This window comes from Tauraco erythrolophus, chromosome 9 (assembly GCF_009769465.1).
Source record: "Tauraco erythrolophus isolate bTauEry1 chromosome 9, bTauEry1.pri, whole genome shotgun sequence".
In the NCBI taxonomy this organism is placed as follows: domain Eukaryota; kingdom Metazoa; phylum Chordata; class Aves; order Musophagiformes; family Musophagidae; genus Tauraco; species Tauraco erythrolophus.
Genome location: NC_141473.1, coordinates 17009661 through 17028859, shown reverse-complemented (window position 1 = coordinate 17028859; position 19199 = coordinate 17009661). Strand labels below are relative to the sequence as shown.

The window sequence follows — 19199 nt, the reverse complement described above, 5'->3', positions numbered from 1 at the left end:
TAGTTAAAAAATTGAATTGCTGACACAGCAAATTATACATGTTGATATTTTCTGAATGGAACTGAAGAAAAGAGAATTATCCGAATTGCTCTGAAGGCCAGTTCTGCCAAGAAGGGGAGGTGCCAGTACACCAATGCCAATTTCCATATTGCAAAATTTGCTGACAATAACAAAAGGTTTGGTGTAGAAGGTTACAGACAGTGCCATATGCCAAGGAAGTCAAGAATGAATACAGAACTGGAGCCAAGCTTCGGTTTTAATAAAAGCTTTGTCTGGCTCCAATTTTAACATAATATCAAGAAAATACAGATGCCAACATGTATTAAACACATCAAAATAAGTCTTTTCAGCTTGAGACAAGAAAGCTTTGTATAATATTCATTTACCGCTCACTGCAGAAAAAGTGAAGCTTCTGTTTGTGTAATAGCTTCTTATTTCCACCTACTTCATAATGCTGGCAGGGCAAGGCATATTCTACACCATTTTATCAGTTCCTTTCACATTCATACATGCTTATCAGACAGGAACATAAGGTAGATGCATTGTTTTTGCAGCATCTCACAATTAAATCACAGGTTTATGTTTACTTTGTAATGATAAGTGCTACACTGAAATGGTAGCTACTAACCAAAGAGCAAGACTTCAGGCACATACGCTATTTTATTTTGAGTTTTTTGTATTGCGTTTTACTCCTGCAAACTTCTGTAAAGCCATCAAAGCTGAGAAAAAGAGAGAGAAAGGGTGTATGTCTCATGAACAGACATAGCAGAGTCAGTGGGCTGAGGCACTGATAAGAATGTAGATGCTGCTGCAGGGACAGTCACAGGATTTATCCTGAGTTAGAAGTACAGGGAGCTTCACAGTTCACTGCTACTGATGCTTCTGCTACCCGGGTTTGCTTAACTCATAACTATACTCTATGTCTACAAACCAGAAGATTAAAATCAGGGTAGCTATGCCACGAAGAGCTACAATCATAGCTTTGGATGACAGTCTCACTGAGAATCACTCGGATTCCATAACTTCTCAGATTTATTAGAGTCATAGAATAGTTTGGGTTGGAGGGGACCTTTAAAGGTCATCTAGTCCAACTTCCCTGCAATGAGCAGGGACATTTTCAACTAGATCAGGTTGCTCAGATCCCCGTCCAACTTAAATATGAATGTTTCCAGGGATGAGGCATCTATCACCTCTCTGGGTAACCTCTTTCAGTGTTTCACTGCCCTTATTGTAAAAAATTTCTTCCCTGTATCTAATCTAAATCTACCCTCTTTCAGTTTAAAGCCATTGCCCCTTGTCCTATCACAATGGGCCCTGCTAAAAAGTTTTTCCCTGTCTTTCTTGTAAGTACTGAAAGACCACAATAAGGTCTCCCCAGAGCCTTCTCTTCTCCAGGCTGAACAATCCCAACTCTCTCAGCCTGTCTTCATAGGAGAGGTGCTCCAGCCCTTGGATCATCTTTATGGCTCTCCTCTGGACCCACTCCAACAGCTCCATGTCTTTCCTGTGCTGGATGCAGTACTCCATATAGGGTGTCATGAGAGCAGAGCAGAGGGGCAGAATCACCTCCCTCCACCTGTTGGCCAAGCTTCTTTTGATGCAGCCCAGGATACAGTTGGTTTTCTGGGTTACGAGTGCACATTGCCAGCTCCTGCCCAGGTCTTCATCCACCAGTACTCTCAAGTCCTTCTCTGCAGGGCTGCTCTCAATCCCTTCATCCTCCAGCCTGTATTGATATCGGGGATTGCCCCGACCCAGGTATAAGACCTTTTACTTGTACACAGACCGACTTCTCAAGCTTGTCCAGGTCCCTCAGGATGGCATTCTACCCCTCAGGGATGTCAGCTACACCACTCAGCTTGGTGTCACCTGCAAAATTGCTGAGGGTGCTCTCAAACCCACTATGTCATTGATGAAGATATTAAACAGCACTGGTCACAATAGAGAACCCTGAGGGACACCACTTATCATCAATCTCCACATCTGGGCACTGAGCCGTTGACTACTACCCTCTGGATGCAACCATCCAACCAGTTCCTCATCCACTGAACAGTCTATCCATCAAATCCATATCTCTCCAATTTAGAGAGAAGGATGCTATGAAGGACAAATTAAAGTAATTAAATTAATGTGCATTTAAAATAAATTACACTTGTGTAGAAAGTAAGGAAAACTGAGCTGAAAAAAGTGCAATTCAGATCTAGTCATTTTTTGCAAATCCAACTCATACAGGTTTCAGCCAGCACTCCGCAGGTGGATGACAAGTCCAGCCATGACAAAATTATTTAACTTGTTTTTCTCTACAGTAGTTTTGCTCAGATTTATAAGCCCCTGCGAAAATAAATTATCAGTTTTGCACTGTGTCTAGAGACTGATGCGTGTTGTGTCCATTACAATTAGTTTAAGTGAGGAGCAGTGGAAAAACACTTTCTTATTTATTGATGACAGCAGTGATTTACTTGGTAGGAAAGTAGAGGTAGAGAAATACAGAGGTAGCAGGTTTCTCTTTTTCTCTTAATAGCATTTAACATAAATGTCAAATATCATAACATTAATTTGTAAAATGGCAACAGCCCACTTGAAAAATTTCCACAATAGGAAATTCAAGGTTTCATTCCAGCCAATCAATTAATCAAAAATATTATCTGCATGCAGACAAAACAAAGTCCACGTCTTGCATTGGCATATCAAGCAGAAATTTAAAAGAATGGGCAAAGAGTTTTTTCATCACTGATTTCTTCCTTGTCAAATAAAACTGCTGTCACTTTTCAATTTCTAATTTTCAAATTGTCCCAGAAGTCTGCTTTAGAAGCTGGGGAGCATTTGAATATTTGTCACATCTTGAAACTTGAAGGCCATGACATATTGACAGTTGTGGTATTGGAAGATTTATCAACACAAATTCCTTCACTGGCAAGAGTCAGAAGTCATTGCTAGAAAGCTAATTTTGATTACTCAAATTATCCTTATGGCAAGCGAGCTGGCAGGCTCATGGCTACACACACTCATCACAGTTTGCAGTTAATAAAAATGGCTGAGCAGTGTCAAGGATAAAGCACCTAGCTCTACAAAACATATTGATTAGCTCTATCTGAGAAGTGCAGTAATAGCAGTCATCTTTCCAAACATTAAGCACCATCTTCTTTTCATTTTCATAGCATCACTAGACACTCAGATCAAGGAGTCAGGGCAGCAGGAAGGTCCAAAGAGTGGCAGTGATTGCTCCTAATACCCCAGAGTCCAGCTGGCAGCATGAGTACCCATCCATGCTGCAATGACGCCAAACAAAAAAGAAATGTAAAAGTCATAAAAGGTGCTGAACAAGTGACAGTTTTGTTGAAGTAAGAACTTGTTCCGATCATTGTATGAAATTTTTCCATTCCAAACTCCTCTCAGCCTAGCTGACAGTGTCAGAAGCTGCAGACCTCTACAGTTATTTTTACACATATATTAAAGTAAGTGCTGTATGATGAAATATGCTATAAAAATGTGAAATATCACTGTGGTATACTCCACTTAATTAGAACAGAGGATATTAGGATGGAGGCTTTATAGGGAACTTCCCCATTAGAACAATTAAGATTAATTACAACAAACTGTAATAAGTGCTGTTAACTGGACAATATTAACACAGGTTTGGCAAGGAAGCTTATATAATTTTATCTAGAAATTACCCGTATAAAATTTAACCCTATTTTTTTAATGTACAAGTTACCATGTAAGAATAAAGAATATATCTTCCAGGATACTCCACGGGCCTTACTTGAGCCTGTCTGTCTTACCATTGCTTTGTTCATGAGCAACTAGCTTTTGGAGATGTCCAGTCAAGCCTGCAAGGGTCAAAGTTTTGAAGATTAAAGAAGCTTCGTTTGCTGATATTCTCCTCACTACATCTTAGCTAAATTTTCCTTTACTTATTTTGAAAGTAGGCAAAGACAATGTAGAAAATTGACAAAACTGTACATTAAAAACTGCTGATGTAGTTTAAGACTAAGCTATGGGAAGAAAAACAAACTGGGTACATTTGCAACATCTAAATCAATGAGATTTCAGGGGTGAAAAGTTCTGTTGAACTATATTTTCTTGTGTGAGTACAGATGCAAGAAAATACATAGCAGTAAAACCTCATCCTTTAAGCTTCTCAAATGACCACTTTAATAATTCTGTTACTTCACGCTTATAAGTTTTAAGTGCTATCAAATTTCTGGCCCAACCTTGTAGCAGTGTTCTAAATTACCACTAAAGAAATCAGATAATAATGTTTCATTTCAATGTGGGGCACTATATTCCTGTGTTTTTTTTTTCTTTCCCCAGTTTGAGACTGATCATACTAGGATGAGAAACCCAGAATTTGGAGCCAAAAGGTCTGAGGATTGTTGGTCTCATGCTACCAAATGGTTATCTATTGAAAACTGATATTTAAAATGGGTCACTTAGCTCTGATAGAGAATGAATCTACCATACTCATCTTTGAAAGATTCAAAATGTACAGTTACATTATTTGATTTATTGACATACTATTATTATCAATATTTTTTATTAAAGAAAATCCTGAATTGTTGACATTGTAAACCAGAAACAATTCCCAGAGGATTTAACCATAGTTAATTGTATCGCTATCCATACCTTGCAAAACCTAGTCCTGTGAAAGGTTACTAATGTGAATATTCCTATTTCAATATAATTAGACCTATTCATACAAATTAGGCACTCCCTGCAGAATTGGAGCTGAAGTCTTGATCCTACATATTCCCGAATACAATGATGCTCTGCATGAATGCAGCAGGCTATCTGCAGGCTGCAAAGAAACTGCAGGACTGGAATCTAAATCTGGATAATTAATCCATTGTTCTTTGTACTTGAGATTTTGAATTTAGTCAGTTACTACATACTGAACCGCCCCTCCTGCTCCCAGTTCAATATTTACGTTGTGTCAATGTAGTAAGAATGACTTGTAAATTAAGAAATAGTTGAAACAATAATCTCAAACCTATTCCTAAGTTTAAGTACACAACAAATGAGATCAAAAAATGTTGCGTGTACTATGAAAGAAACAAATGAAGAAAAAATGTTCCTTGTTAACTTTGAGGTAGTTATTTGTTATTGCAATATATTTCATGCAGGAAAGAAAACTTTTAAGAACAATCTATGTGCAGATATATACAATTTTAAAACTCTGAAGGCAATGTAGATAATTAATTTTTGTCATTATATGAAAAAAGCAAGTTCAAATCTCCTCACCCAATATCCCTAGCACAAAATACTTGAAAGTATTCTTAAGAGCTGATGCAGAATGAACCTGAATGCATTCGGTTGATTTCAGGCTTAAATGTAATTGTTGAAAAAGACTCCTTCCAAAGATAGAATTTTCTAAAATTAAACTATTTTTTTTTCTATTTTGTTTCTATTTTTGGCATTTTGAAAGTACATATTTCTTTCAAAGACTTACTCTGCTAGGGATGAAGGGAAAACAATGTACAAGCACATCAGGTAAAATTATAAGGACATTTCAACATTTCTAGCATCTAAAACATCACTATTCCACCGTTGCTGAGAAAGCAGCTAAAGCCACACTGTATTTTAAGACTATATCAAGAAAAATAAGCTGCTTCAGAAAATGAAAGTCCTTTATACAGGAAGTACAGAAAAGAAAATGTTCTCTTTATTCCCAGTGGTATTACTCTAAATGATTTAAAATGTCTTGAATGTTTGGAATTTTTGTGGTATTTTAGATAAGACTGAAAAAAAAAAATTACTTACGAAAATAGACTAGGGAGCTGCAAATGGCCCGAGAGACATACACCTTAATGTTCTGCTCATATTTAAGTATGATAAATACAATTACAAAGTGTGAGAGTAGGTAAGTAATGATGAAAGCACTTCCTACCTTTCTATGTAAGAAAGTTAAAGTGGTCAAGAAATCTCTTAAGAATAGCAGGAGAAAGAGTGCATAAAGAATATAAATGTGCTCTCTTTTTTTTGCTTTGCACCAGTTTCAGTGTGAACAGGTACAGAGCATCAGAGCAGAAAGTGATTACATTTTAACCTGACTCTGCTCCTTTAGAGGATGAATACTCTGATTCTCAGTGAAGTGAGACAAACTACAAAAGACAAGGTGCTGGTTAAGTACAAACAATTCCCTAACAACTATATCCCCTCCCTCCCAATATATTATTAACATTTTCTATGAAATATTTAATGAATTGTATTTCAGAATACAGGAGCAAGAAAAGGATTTATCCCTGAGTTGTATCCCTCCCTTTGAAGTACCCCTCCTAAGGAGGGAGACTATTATATCAAAAAGAGCACATTTCAATAATACTTGATGAGTCACAAGATGCTAATTTCACTCATGAGCTAACACTTTAAGGCAGTTTACAGAATTCAGAGGCTGAGTAATAATTCAAACACTGTTGGACTCTCACAACTTGTAGCTATTATCTTCCATTCTTTCTCACCTCTATTTTCAGTAGGATGGATTTTTATTCTTCTTTAGTGTTAACACTTTTCTCAGTAGACAGTCCTCTAAGGCATGCTGGAAACCTAATCATACAGGTCTTATACAGATAAAACTTCAGCTCTGTATTAGGAGTACTCATTCCCTGTCACCCATAGTGAAAGTCCTAATTGACTGTTAAAGCTATGAGTAAATTATGAACCAACCCAGTTTCTTCCTACAAGTTTGTTGTAAACAATTACAATTCTATTCATCACAACCAACAGTGCACTACCCATAAACAGAATACACATTTATGTCATTTTCAAAATAACATACTGTAATAACTCCTCTAAGCCAGGTGAAACACACCACAGTTGATTTTTACAAACGTGAGGCACCCAGAGCAACAACAGAATTCAAACACAGTTTCTGGATACTCACAGCCTCTGAAAAAGAGGTTCCTGAGCCTAGGGAGGCCACTCTACCCCCATCAACGTAGATGAAACACTACATAAAAACTGATGCTATCTCAGTCATGTCAATATAAGAAAGGAAAATGACTGAGCTGTGATGTTTGTTTGGCATTACTCTGTGCTTTGCAAGTTCTATTTCTACCACATTTTCCCCTGAAACTGCATCTTAAAATGAACGTATCCAACATTTGAGTTTATATCTGTTTCCTTACTCTGGAAGTTTCTTGACTGAGGATGGTATACAAAGAACATGCATTAATACTAGCTTTGCTAATTGTCTCTCTTTGCCTTTGTTGGTTGTAATCATTACAACATGGGTTCTTCAGAGATGTGCACGATATAGATGAATAAATAATGCTGTATCTTAGAACTTATTTTAGCTCCTGTCCTACAATCCTGCATTGAAGCAGTTCAACATGCAAGGAGATTCTTCTCACATTCAACACAACACAGCAAATAAGGAAGTGGGAAAGCAAGAAAAATTCGGGATAGAAGCATAATAAAGATGCAAACAACTGATTCATTTCTTCCAAGGAAAACACTTGTGTAGATCTTTCTGTCAACACAGATAGAGAAAGGGAGTAAACATGGTTTTGAGGGACTACGTTTAGCTAATTCCTCGTAAAAGGACACAAAGGGCTAGAATGAGCTCTGCTAACATGGCCCAAGATCCATTTAAGACTGTTAAAGACAGCTTTTTCAGACTTACTGCCAGAGTGCCTTACAGCAGACTGCTAGGAAAAGTAAGGACAACAACAGGAACAGGAAGGGTAATGTGTGACAAAACTAGCTTGCCTGAAAGCGCTATGGTGAGATGGTGCGGATGCACATGTACCAAATCCAGTAGAGCAAAGTGACTTTGAAAAAATCTAGGCACCTCTACATTTAGACTTCTTGAGAACTAAGAGGATTCTACATCTGGTTCTGCTTTATAGGAAGAGTCCACACAACAAAATGATGACAAAGATTGGGACAGTAGACTACATAAATCTGAAAAGCTGCTGACACAAAGAGAAGAACTAAACCCATCCACTCTCTACACAGAAAAATGCCTAATGATAAGGAATGAAAATGTAATTTATTATGTAGAAATGCATTAAACTCTAAGCAAAAAATATATTACTTGGTATCCTTTTTAGATTTTCTTACTTTTGAAATAATTAAAAAATGATGATTGCATGGTCCCAAATATTTATTTATAAACATCTGTAGAGAAAACCCATATGCAAAAAGCAATACTTTAATTTGTAGAAGACCTGGATGAGAAACAGTTTTTGTCCCAGGAGAATTAGAAAATTTTCTCTGTGGTGAAAAGAAATAAACAATGCCTGTCATGGTTTGATGTGGAAGGGGGGTTGGTTCTGGGTTCTGTGACCTCCCTGGTTTTGGAACCGGGTTAGGCTTAGTTCTGGCCACCAGAGCAGACTGCCATCCCCCTCGGGGTTGAGCCAATAGGGCACCTCTGCGAATTGCCCTATTTAAGTCAGGACAAAGGAACCGGAAAAGGTGCTTCGCCCAGGATCGAGCAGAGAAGGGAGGAGGGCACTGCCCCCGCTCCCTGGCTCCCGGCCGGGCAGCTGCCTGCCTCGGGCCGGCGCCGCCCACGGAGAATGGCGGCGGCGGAGCCAGCTGGGGAACTCGGGGGCATCCCACTCCTGGGGTGCCCACTGGGCTGAGTTCACCTGGGGAGGACTGAGATCTGAGAGAAACAGCCGCATCTACAGCAGGTCAGTGAGGATAGAGCGGGAGGAGGTGCCGGAGCCGAGTTTCCCCTGCGGCTGATGGTGAGATAGCAGGCGGCCCCCCTGTAACCAGGACGGCCTCGGTGGAGCAGAGACCCACTCGCAGCCCGTGGGGAGAAGATGCCTGAGCCTGAGGATGGTCGTGTTGGGATGCACGACAAGGCAGAGGGGCATCTGGAGTCTGCGTGACGACCCACGCCGGAGCGAGTGGCTACAGCTCCCTAAGTACCTGAGACTGTGGTAAAGCCCACACCGGAGCAATCTGTGGGGAAGGATTGTTTCCAGTGGGCTGGACTCACGTTGGAGAAGTTTGTGGATTTTTACTCGTGGGTAGGGGATCCATTGGAGCAGGGGAAAAGGATGTAAGGACTCCTCCTCCTTTAAGAAAGAAGCAGCAGTAACAGCACGGAATGAACTGACCTGCACCCCCCGAGTCCCTGCCCCCTGTGCTGCTGGGGGGAGGAGGTAGAGCCGGGAGGAAAAGGAAGGGGGAGGGGAAGGTGTCGGTTTTAAGATCTGGTTTTGTTTCTTTCTGTCCTCTCGAGTAATCGGTTTTTGTTTCCCTTTGTCCTTCTAAGTAATCATTAATAAACTGTTTTGCTTTGAGAAAGCCCTGTCTGTTTTGCCCAGGACCATAGTTGGTGGGTGCTCCCTCTGTTCTTGCCTCAACCCTCAGTCCCTTTGTGTTTTTTTTTCTCTCCTCTCTACTTTACTGGAGAAGGAGAGACTGTGTGAGTTTTAGTTGCTGGATCAGCCTAAAACCACGACAATGCCAATGTCTTAAAGCACTATGGTATTATTTTTTATACTTTGACCTTTGCCACATTTTTTGCATAAGTTAGTAAATATTTACATCATTTTCAGCCAAATCATTTATCTAAAGGTTATTGATATTATATCAATTACTTTCTAAACTTTAAATAAAATCTAATTGTGGGAGACAAAGTCAGCACTTTTCCGAACATCTGTTTTAGTGAGTCAACATTTTCTAATAGACAAACGCTCCGTCAGAGTTATATGTCAATTGTAATTTGCAGAACAAACAAACTTTTATTACTTAGTGCTATCAGCTCAATAGCATCAGTACAACTTTGAAACTGAGAAACTAAATGCTAATATCTCTTTCATCAGTGTAAATAATCAAAATTCAGCTTTAAGAGCCACCTTTTGTAATCCCCTTAAGACAAAAACTCATACAGGTCTCTTCTGAGTGAAGAATTTGGCCTGCAGAATCCATTTCTGCTGATGATGTGAGCAAGGGAAAAATTACAGACTACTATCAGACCTCAGGTGGAATTTATAGCACTGGTATTCAAGAAAACATAATTTTCCTCCTGTAAATTGAGTAAGTTTTAGTTAAGAGTAAGTTTAGAGTCATTGAGAAACAGTAACAAGGCACTGCATGAAGCCAATTTCACAACAATTTTTCAGAAAGATACTCTGTCCATACTGTTACAAATTCATTGCAGTCCCTCATAATTGAGGCAGAAGACAAAAAGATCTTTTATCATAAAACTATTTTTCAGCCTTATTTCCAACATTGTCAAAAATTGTTTTCTAGCTGAACATTTCTGAGAGTTGGAGATTATTTTTAAAGATTTAAATTGCTCTTATAAACTGTTAATGAACTATGCAAGCAGAATCCTGTGAATTCCAGAACTGTGCAGAAAGATCTGCCATAAAGAAATTTTTAAAATTATTTCTTTTCCCATCAAAATGTAAAAAAAAGTCTAAAAAGCTCATGGCAAACTGCCCCTGTAGCTATTCAGAGTTTTTTTGACTGTTTCATTTCCTCTTCACATACGTTGACTTTGTGGTTCATTCCCTAACTTGCCTGCAAAGATCTTTGCCATTTCCCTTCTATTTTTATTTTTCCCTTCCATTTGCTCATCCTGTGACTGTGATACTTCATGACCTCTTCTAGCATGTAGAAGGAAGACCAGTAACTATAAATATAAATGTCTGACATTATGGAAGATGTTCACATGCAGGAGTTTTTAATTTTTAAATCACTTCTTAATATTTTCTTTAAGATATGTTTAACTTGATTAGTTCTATGCATATTTCAACATACTATACTCTTAAAACATTCTTATTAGTTATTATTTTGGTGCCAGACAGCTTGTTATTATGTCTAAGTTCAAATTAAGTTACTGAAAATGAAACTGCTAAATGTTGTGGGCACCGTGAGCTGCCCAACAGATATTACGAGCACCATGAAGTACCTGGCAGACTTTACAGAGCTGGTGGAAGGTGTAGCAAATATAATCACTGTGAAGCTCTCTGCGGATATTAAAATTGGTGTCGAGCTATTGGCAGTCATTACAAATCTTGTCAAGTGTTCTGTGGACATTATAAACAGCAGTGAGAAAATTCTGTACCAGGTGTGGTAAGGAGTTCTATTAGGAAATAAAGTACAAAATTCTGAGAAATTGCTTTCATTTCCTCTCTTAAATTCACTGCTTCATATTCATTGGCAACCTGGAAATACCAATAAACAGTTCTTAATCGAGTCTTCTGATTATTCCAGCATTTTCAGAAAGAGGACTTTTCCTGCTGGGAAATGGATCTCTATGAAGATGCCCATGCTCGGTCTCTATAAAATGGCAGCTTGATATTTGAGAAGTATTGCAGATTTTTGAATGTTCAGTAATACAGGCTACTGGAAACTTCTCTGGTTTTAACTCACAAGAGCTCATTCTTTATTTGCCTCCAGACAGGTGTCTGTGTTTCCTTAACAATTCAGCTGATGGACCATCGCTGGATGGTATTCACATCCTTTCACATTTCTCCCAACTTGTAAACATGTGTATTTGCTGTTTAAATCAAATTTTTTGTTATTGCTCCAGTCCACTTTGATCTCCCTTCTGCTATAAACGTGTTAGCAACATATATCATTCCTCTTGTGGTTATGAGGATAAAAGTGTGACTTTCCTTTTGTTTCCCGAAGACATTATCAAAGTCACCATCCCAGCAATTTTCTGTCATTCAAGAAAGTCAGATTTAAAGATTCTGTGATTAATCAAGTATGTGTGAAATTATACTTCTGACTATGGAACTCACCAGCACCATCTTAGGCAATGATTTTTTCTCTGCAGTATGTGATACCTTTAAAATATCTGGTTCAGTCTGCTCTTTGCTAGACAGTGTTCAGTGTGAGATATATTTTCTTTACTCATTTATATTTTTCACTTCCTTCCTCACACCACATCCCTCATGTTTGCTATGGTGGAAAATCTTTTCCAAAAAGTAATTTACTGATAGGTCTTCAAATACAGAATTCACCTAACTGAAGCTCACTGTAAAAATTCTATTCATCCCTAAGATGTAGTGCTAAAATGTATAGTTTCAGTTTCATAAAAATAAAAAAATACAAGAAGGAAAACTGACATTTATGCCACAGTGTCAGAAATATAACTTGAAAGGAACATTCTATAAATCCCTGTAGGAATCCTCAGTTGCATGCCATATACAATGTAGAGCTACCATCACGGGTTAATGTTTTAAATTATAAGTGCATGTTACCTAATACATAGACAGGACAGTGGTGTTCTTGCAAAATATATATATATAATATTTCATATGAAATAAGAAATTTGTATTTTTTTCCATTCTCTTTCAACCTTAGTTGTATTTTCTGTGCCATATACCCGAGTTTCTTGTATCTATAAGCAAGTTAGATTTATTACTGTTTTTTTTTTTTCAACATTTCTTTTTAAAAGTATTTTCTCTGGATTCTACTTCAATTTGTAATGTTAAATGAGAGTACAGCTCACCACATATCAGCTGGTTTTCCTTCAGGTTACGAAATGACAGTCCCTGTAAAGCACTGGGGTAAGCACAAACTGTTTCCTCTGCTATTCGAACTGAAGCATTTCTGGCCCATTGCAAGACCCATTTTAGATTACAGTCACATATGAGTGAATCAGTGTTGAAATGTCTAGAAAAGCAAAGAACGATCACAATTGGTACACATGTAATTTTTCATAAACATACTTACTTCTGTTGGACTCAAATTATCTAACTTGAAAGGAACTAATTCTAGATAGATGCACAACTACATTATAGATGTATAATTAGAAAGATATCCTGAGATTTTCTGTTAACAACTTCCACATTATGCCAAAATTCTGGGTTTTGTTACAGAAGAGCATCACTGACTACCAAACTAAATTTGAGTATGTACTACTGTAGAAAGGCATACTATAACATACTTTCACTTACTAAAAACTCTTTTAAGGAGAAACTTGACCATGGAAGCATCCAGTATACACTTCTAAATATCAGAAAGGCACATTCAATATAAAGAACTGGGAATTGTTATTACAATTACAGGAAAAATATTTAACATGAATGTTTTGGTGGTTTTAGAGTTATTATATGATGCAATGCATGAAAACATGGAAAGGGATAAGATCATAAAGGAAAAAACAAAGATGCTAGATTTAGCATCTAACAGGATGGTTAGATTTGACTAGTCAGAAACGAGGTCAAGTTTTCAGTGGTCTCTATTTCACTGGGACAGGTAGAAGATGGCAGCTTATCAATTAGTGAGACAGACATGGATAACCAAATACTGCATATTTTACATTTGGAATGCATTGCTAGAAACAATTCTGTTCGAATTTATATTCAACTCTGCTATCTTTCTTCTAATGTCTTTCTTGAATATTTCAGATTTCCAAACGTAAGGAATCATACTTACAGTGCTTTCAGAGCTAGCAGCTCAGAAAAAAGTCCATTCATGAGACTTGAAAAAATATTCCCTGACAAATTCCTAGAAGAGAGCAATTTACAGTTAGTTATAACAAATATAAGAAAACAAAATTGTTATAGAGTGTAATTTTCCCAATGTTAATTAAAAAATTCTGCTTTCTTGAAACAGTAAAAACATTTTCAAATTTGTACATTGTCATTTGCAAAAAACAAGCAATATTCAAATTAAATCATACACTTTTACTTCTTTTATTTTCACAGCAGGTATACATACAATTCACTTGGTCCAATAAAAAGAAATATTTAATAGAGTAGAATTCTGGAAGAGAATATTCTGGAATTTAAGTGAAAATATTCATACAATGATTACTCAGTGAGACCTATGTTTTATTTCTATAGTATATGTAGAATGCCACTTCAAGGTAAAGAAATAAAAAGTGTCTTAATTTAGTAATGCTCAGAAGAATTCAAGCAAGTCCTTAAAACAGGAATGAATTTTCAAAGTAACTACACAAAGAGTTTTATTGCAAAGGACTCTAAACAAACTGATTTTTCCCATCCTTAAATTAAGGACATTTCCGTTTTAACTACTATTTTACTGCTTCTTGTCTTGATGGCTGAATGGATTAAGCTGAATACTTGCAAACAGATGCAATTTAATTTTGCCTAGTTTAACGGTATTGCCCTGTCAGTGTCTCAATAGTATAAAAGGTAAATGCTAAATGTCAAGTAATGCTTTTTCTATACCAGTAAACTGAAAAATTAGTGCAGTATCCAAGATGAACATTTCATAGCATATGAATTATCTTCTTTTGAATTACTGATACATATTCCTTTCTATTCAGTGCCTGAAGCATACAAGTCTGAATTCAAGGACAGCTATAAAATTAAAGTTATCAGTGAAATTTCAGATCTCTTCATTGGAGATTTGTTGTTACATATAGAAAAAAAATCTAGACTGGCAAATAAAATGGTTTCATTATCTTTTCATTAAAAAGGATGTTTTTATAATTATTGATTTTACTTCTCTCATGTCTACAAGGTAAAGAATATATCCTAAACTGTAGATACAAATTCAGATCAGGAGCAATGTTCCATCAGTGAGAAATCTACCAAGCTGCAAAAGATCTGAACCAGGTTCATGAAGTAAGGAAGAATAAAAACTTAAGAATCATGCTTTCTACAGAAACCTGTACAGATACATATGGATCAATGAATTCTAGAAATAAGAGAAAATACTGCTAATTTATAAATTACTTCGAGAAAGCTATATAGCATTCTTGAAACAATACTAATCTTATTTTTGTACACAATTAATTTTTCACCATTGAAATAAAGAAAAAAAAAGAACATGAACTTTGAACACTTCAAATTTTCATCGTAGTTTAAAGTAAAATTCTATTAATACAGAAAAAGAAATTGGCTCAGGAATGTTAAGTGAAATTTTTTCTCATTATATTGAGTGATGATGAGATGTGTTGATATAATTGAACTCATTGTTAAGATTTTGCTTAACAGTGCAACATTAATACAGTTGTGGTGCAAAGCTCTTGGAAATGGAAGGGCTTTCAAGAGTCTCTTCGAGTGCGGGTACATCTAAAGGTAGAAATGAATGTTTGCTTGTAGCTACTACCTGTTTCTATACCTTTAACATTTTGGATTTATCAACAGGAACTAAAAATATTGAGCACTTCACAAAGACTCAGTTACCGCTTTACTTAAAATTAAACGGATCTACTCATGTGCTTATTGGACATGAGCCCTGACAAGGTATATGCTGAAGCAGCTCAGTGAACTGGGACACTAAACAGACTAAATCAGAAACTGATAACCCTGACATTTACATGATAGTAAATCAGAAGTGGTTCCTCTAATATCAAAGCAGTTACAGTAGTATAAACTTACTGGCAGAGGACAACCATGCTGAACGGAAGGACAGGGAAAACAATCTGCCTAGCCTTGCATGGATGGCAGCCAGCAGGCAGAAATACAGGGGTTTTCTTATCACTGCCTTACCCCACCGCAGTATGACAACATTTCCAATCTGATGCAGATCCCTACTTTTGCATTAAATAGCTAGTCAGGCTTCATATAACAAAACAAACAGAACACTAAGTCTGAAGTTTGGCAATTCCATTTGGACCAAAGGAAGGCTTTATGTCTGGTTAATATTTTAGGAAACAGGGAAAAATTGTAGGTCATTTCCACAGCTGATGTAGCAGGGTTCAGCAGATCTATGGTAGCTATACACCTGTCATTGATACCCCTTCTGTATCTACTGAATTTATGCGCTTCCCATAGGTCCTACTAAATCCACCAGCAGTGGGAATAACTTCTTCTCTAATAAAAGTTTCAGAAATCTTCTTAAATCATCCCAATAACACACGTATTTCTGAGCTAGATATCTGCAGCACCCTCCAAATGCCTGGTTCTGTCAGTTTCACATCGTTTATGTTATATATTAAAATATCTCCAAATGCATAGTGTTGTGAAATTCCATCATTTCAGACATCCTAAAAACGCACTCTAGCTTGATTTAAAAGGACATTTGTTCCAGAAACATCTGTATCACCTAGTTTGCAAACATTTCAAACATAACAAATTAATGCACTTCAAAGCTGACAGCACTTACTATGCCATTAACTTACTCCATTAACAGAAACGTGCTTTCTGTTACATCAGAGGTAAAACATTTTAGTCTTACATATAAGGTTCTATACTTTTTTTTTCATATATCAAATACTCTTGTGCTTTTACAGAAATTAATAGAACGCTTTTGCCAAAAGCTTTAATATAAATGACAAATGCCATAAAACAGTCAATGTGTCTTAAAGGACCATTTTGAGGCAAAATACAGGTCGCAGCAGCAGCATATGAAGAATGCTTCACTCCTATAAGCAGTATTAAAAAGCAAAAGCTGCATGCAAGGTTGACAGATCTTCTGTGCAAAAAGACTGGGATAGGAGGGGTAAAAAACTGTCAACAGAAATACAGAGAGGGCAGGTTACAGAGCATATTTTCTTGATGTTGCTAAAGTGGGGTCTGTTTGATTCACTACATTACTGGTTTTGTACTTTTTTTCTGGCACCATACAAAGTGATTAGTTGCTTCAATGATAGCAAGAAAGTCACACAAGAATTTATGGTATAATATTATCATAAAGCTAACTGCTGCTGATGATGATTCAGAGGCAGGATGAAGAATAAATCAGATATACTTTAATCAAACAATTGGAAGTAAGGAGGAAGCTCTGTTTCAAACTTCCAAAAGCAAGCTCCTGCAGCAGCTGCTTGTTGAAATGGATTCAAGGCTGCAACATTTCAAAACCTGAATGAAACCTGGTATATCAGTACAGTGTCACCATCCCAATATTCCACAGCTCTTGATATTTAGATTAAATATAAACAGAGTTAATGTAGATGGCAGCTTCATTACCTAGCAGAAATACATTTGCATACATAATTCTGGAACAAAGCACTGAAACATGGCCACTGAGGGGCCAAAGGAGATTTGGAAGATTTGTTGCATTCAATTATGTCACTGCTACTTAGAATATGTGCACCTCATCACAGCATAAACACAGCCAAAGGGTAATATATAAGCCAAAAAAGTTAATCTAATATCTTAGAAGACATAATAAATCTTCTTTTACACTGTCTGAGGCACTATCAGCTGCATCTGGCATATGAAGTGAAAGCATTTTGGAGTCATTTTCCAGAGTACAAATCATCAAATCCAAGAAGGTGTAAAAATTAGATCAGTCTCAAGGAATATAATCACAACTCACTGGCTGCAGTAATTTCAGTAGCTGTGTGAAATTACAGATTTCATTAGTAACTTGAAATTCAATTCCTGTTCACTAAAATATATATCCTGACTGCAACTGGAGTAAAAGTCTTCCTTTCTACATTATCAAGAGGCTTACCATTTATTCTATTTTCCGTATGTGTGCATGTTTTCAAAACAATACTATATGATACTATTAACTGATTTTTTTCTTAATTCAAGAATCCGGTAGGATGTCCTGTTCTAAAAATAGGCTGCACAAAACCACTAAGCCCTCTGAAGAGTGTTTGCATTATCCCTGAAAGCTCAGGCAGCTCTCATCCTTCATTTCAGCGAAGTATTTAAACACACCTTTACCCTACTCAGTTTAGATATATGCATCACACCATTTGGTTAAACCTCCTATGCCGGTTTGGGCCTAGAGCTGATTTTTCAGCTCTAATTCAATTTTTTTCAAACTGAATTATACTTACGAGATTGAGTGAAAGCTCACTGTGTTATCTTATTTCACCTGGTCTTTGTGCTTGTAAACAGTATGAGAAAATCTCATCTCTGTACTTCACAGAAGGCACATGAAAAGATTTACGTCCTTTGCTCCTTCCAGTGGACTCACGGCTCTCCCTACTGGTTCTCCTAACAGCCTGCAAAGATCCTTCTGTACTCTCTCTGCTAACATAACACAGGAGAGCACTAATTACCACAATCAACAACTGCATAAATCAATGCATACCTGTATATCTTTATATTGCTCCTTCAGTAATCTAAAACACACTTGATGGCTCTGAAATCAGTTCCACATTTAAGAACTTGCCTTCTTTTTCTTGGTACAATTATATACACTGATGTTACACTAAGTAAATGTTTCTCCATAACCTTTTCAGAGAACAGCTTTCTCATACCTCTGAAATGACAAGCAAACACGATTCAGAGGAATCAGTAGCAATGGAAAGGTGACTGACTGTATTTTAAACATGTTTAAAAAGTTTGATTCTGGGAAGTTTGTATGAACTTCCAAGGGGAAAAAAGCTAGAAAATGTTAGAAAAGTACCAGCTGGCATTAGCTTGCAGTCAACGAACAGTTCTTAGACCAGAGTCAAATTGAGATCCTGGCTCAAATAATTACTATCGGTATATGAGATTTCTGAGATCAAGGAACAAATGATACTATGAAATGCCGGGAGCAGTTTCTCTTGATTGAGATTGTGGTTGTACTTCTTCACAAAATAACCACTGACCCAACAAATGTCATGGCACTCTTGACTTTGGTTTGGTAAGGAGGACAGTCCCTACACAAGAGAAAGTAATGACTTTTGACATAGCAAGCATGAACTGATTTACTTCGGATGAAAGGGAAATTTAGACTTATCTATTACTATGCCTCTGATTTCCAAAGGACAGAATTTTTAAACAAAAAAAATAAAATAACTAGCGAAGAACTACTAAAGTACATGAACCGAAATGCAGGATGACCCCATTTTTTAAGCCAATGGTAGAAAGGATATTTGAAACCCAAATAATGAAAATGGAAACTAGAATAAATGGATCAGTAACCAAATCTTAAATCTTGAAAAAAGGATTCATTTTTTTAAAAAGATCAAAGAAGTAGAGAAACTATAATGAACAGGAAAAGGTTCGCAAAAAAGAGAGGAAGCATAGAGGGACAATGAGTACTACCAAAAATTAAGTTAAACTTTGGTAAGTATACTAAAACAAGGTGCAAAAGACACTTTAACAATACTACTATATTGTATATAAGAAATGAAGAAAGAGTAGATATTAAATATAGCCTAAATATATCCCATTACTATTATTTTCTATTCTGTTCAGTAAGGTTGTCATTTGGATTATAGAAATTTATAGGAGAAGTATACACTAAATTCTGGAAATGATCTTTCCAAAAGACCACCTACAGTATGACTACTGATTTGCAGAACTAGATAAAATCCAAAAAATACCTGGGCAACTAGAGGCCTTCTAGGCTAATTCCACTCATATGAAAACACTAGTATAAATGCTAATTGTTTTCTACTCCTTAGGTACTAT

The 19199-nt window shown here is 36.7% G+C and overlaps 1 protein-coding gene across 1 annotated transcript in view; it reads right to left on the bottom strand.

Moving 5' to 3' along the window:
* Nucleotides 1-19199, bottom strand: part of LOC104378168 (adhesion G protein-coupled receptor A3-like) — a 293441-nt gene that overhangs the window by 160186 nt on the left and 114056 nt on the right. Inside the window, exons 5-6 of the mRNA XM_086616497.1 lie at nt 13360-13431; nt 12431-12594 (exon numbers count right to left, since the gene is read on the bottom strand). Coding sequence (XP_086472623.1) covers nt 12431-12594; nt 13360-13431 — 236 coding nt within the window. The remainder of the gene's footprint in view (nt 1-12430; nt 12595-13359; nt 13432-19199) is intronic.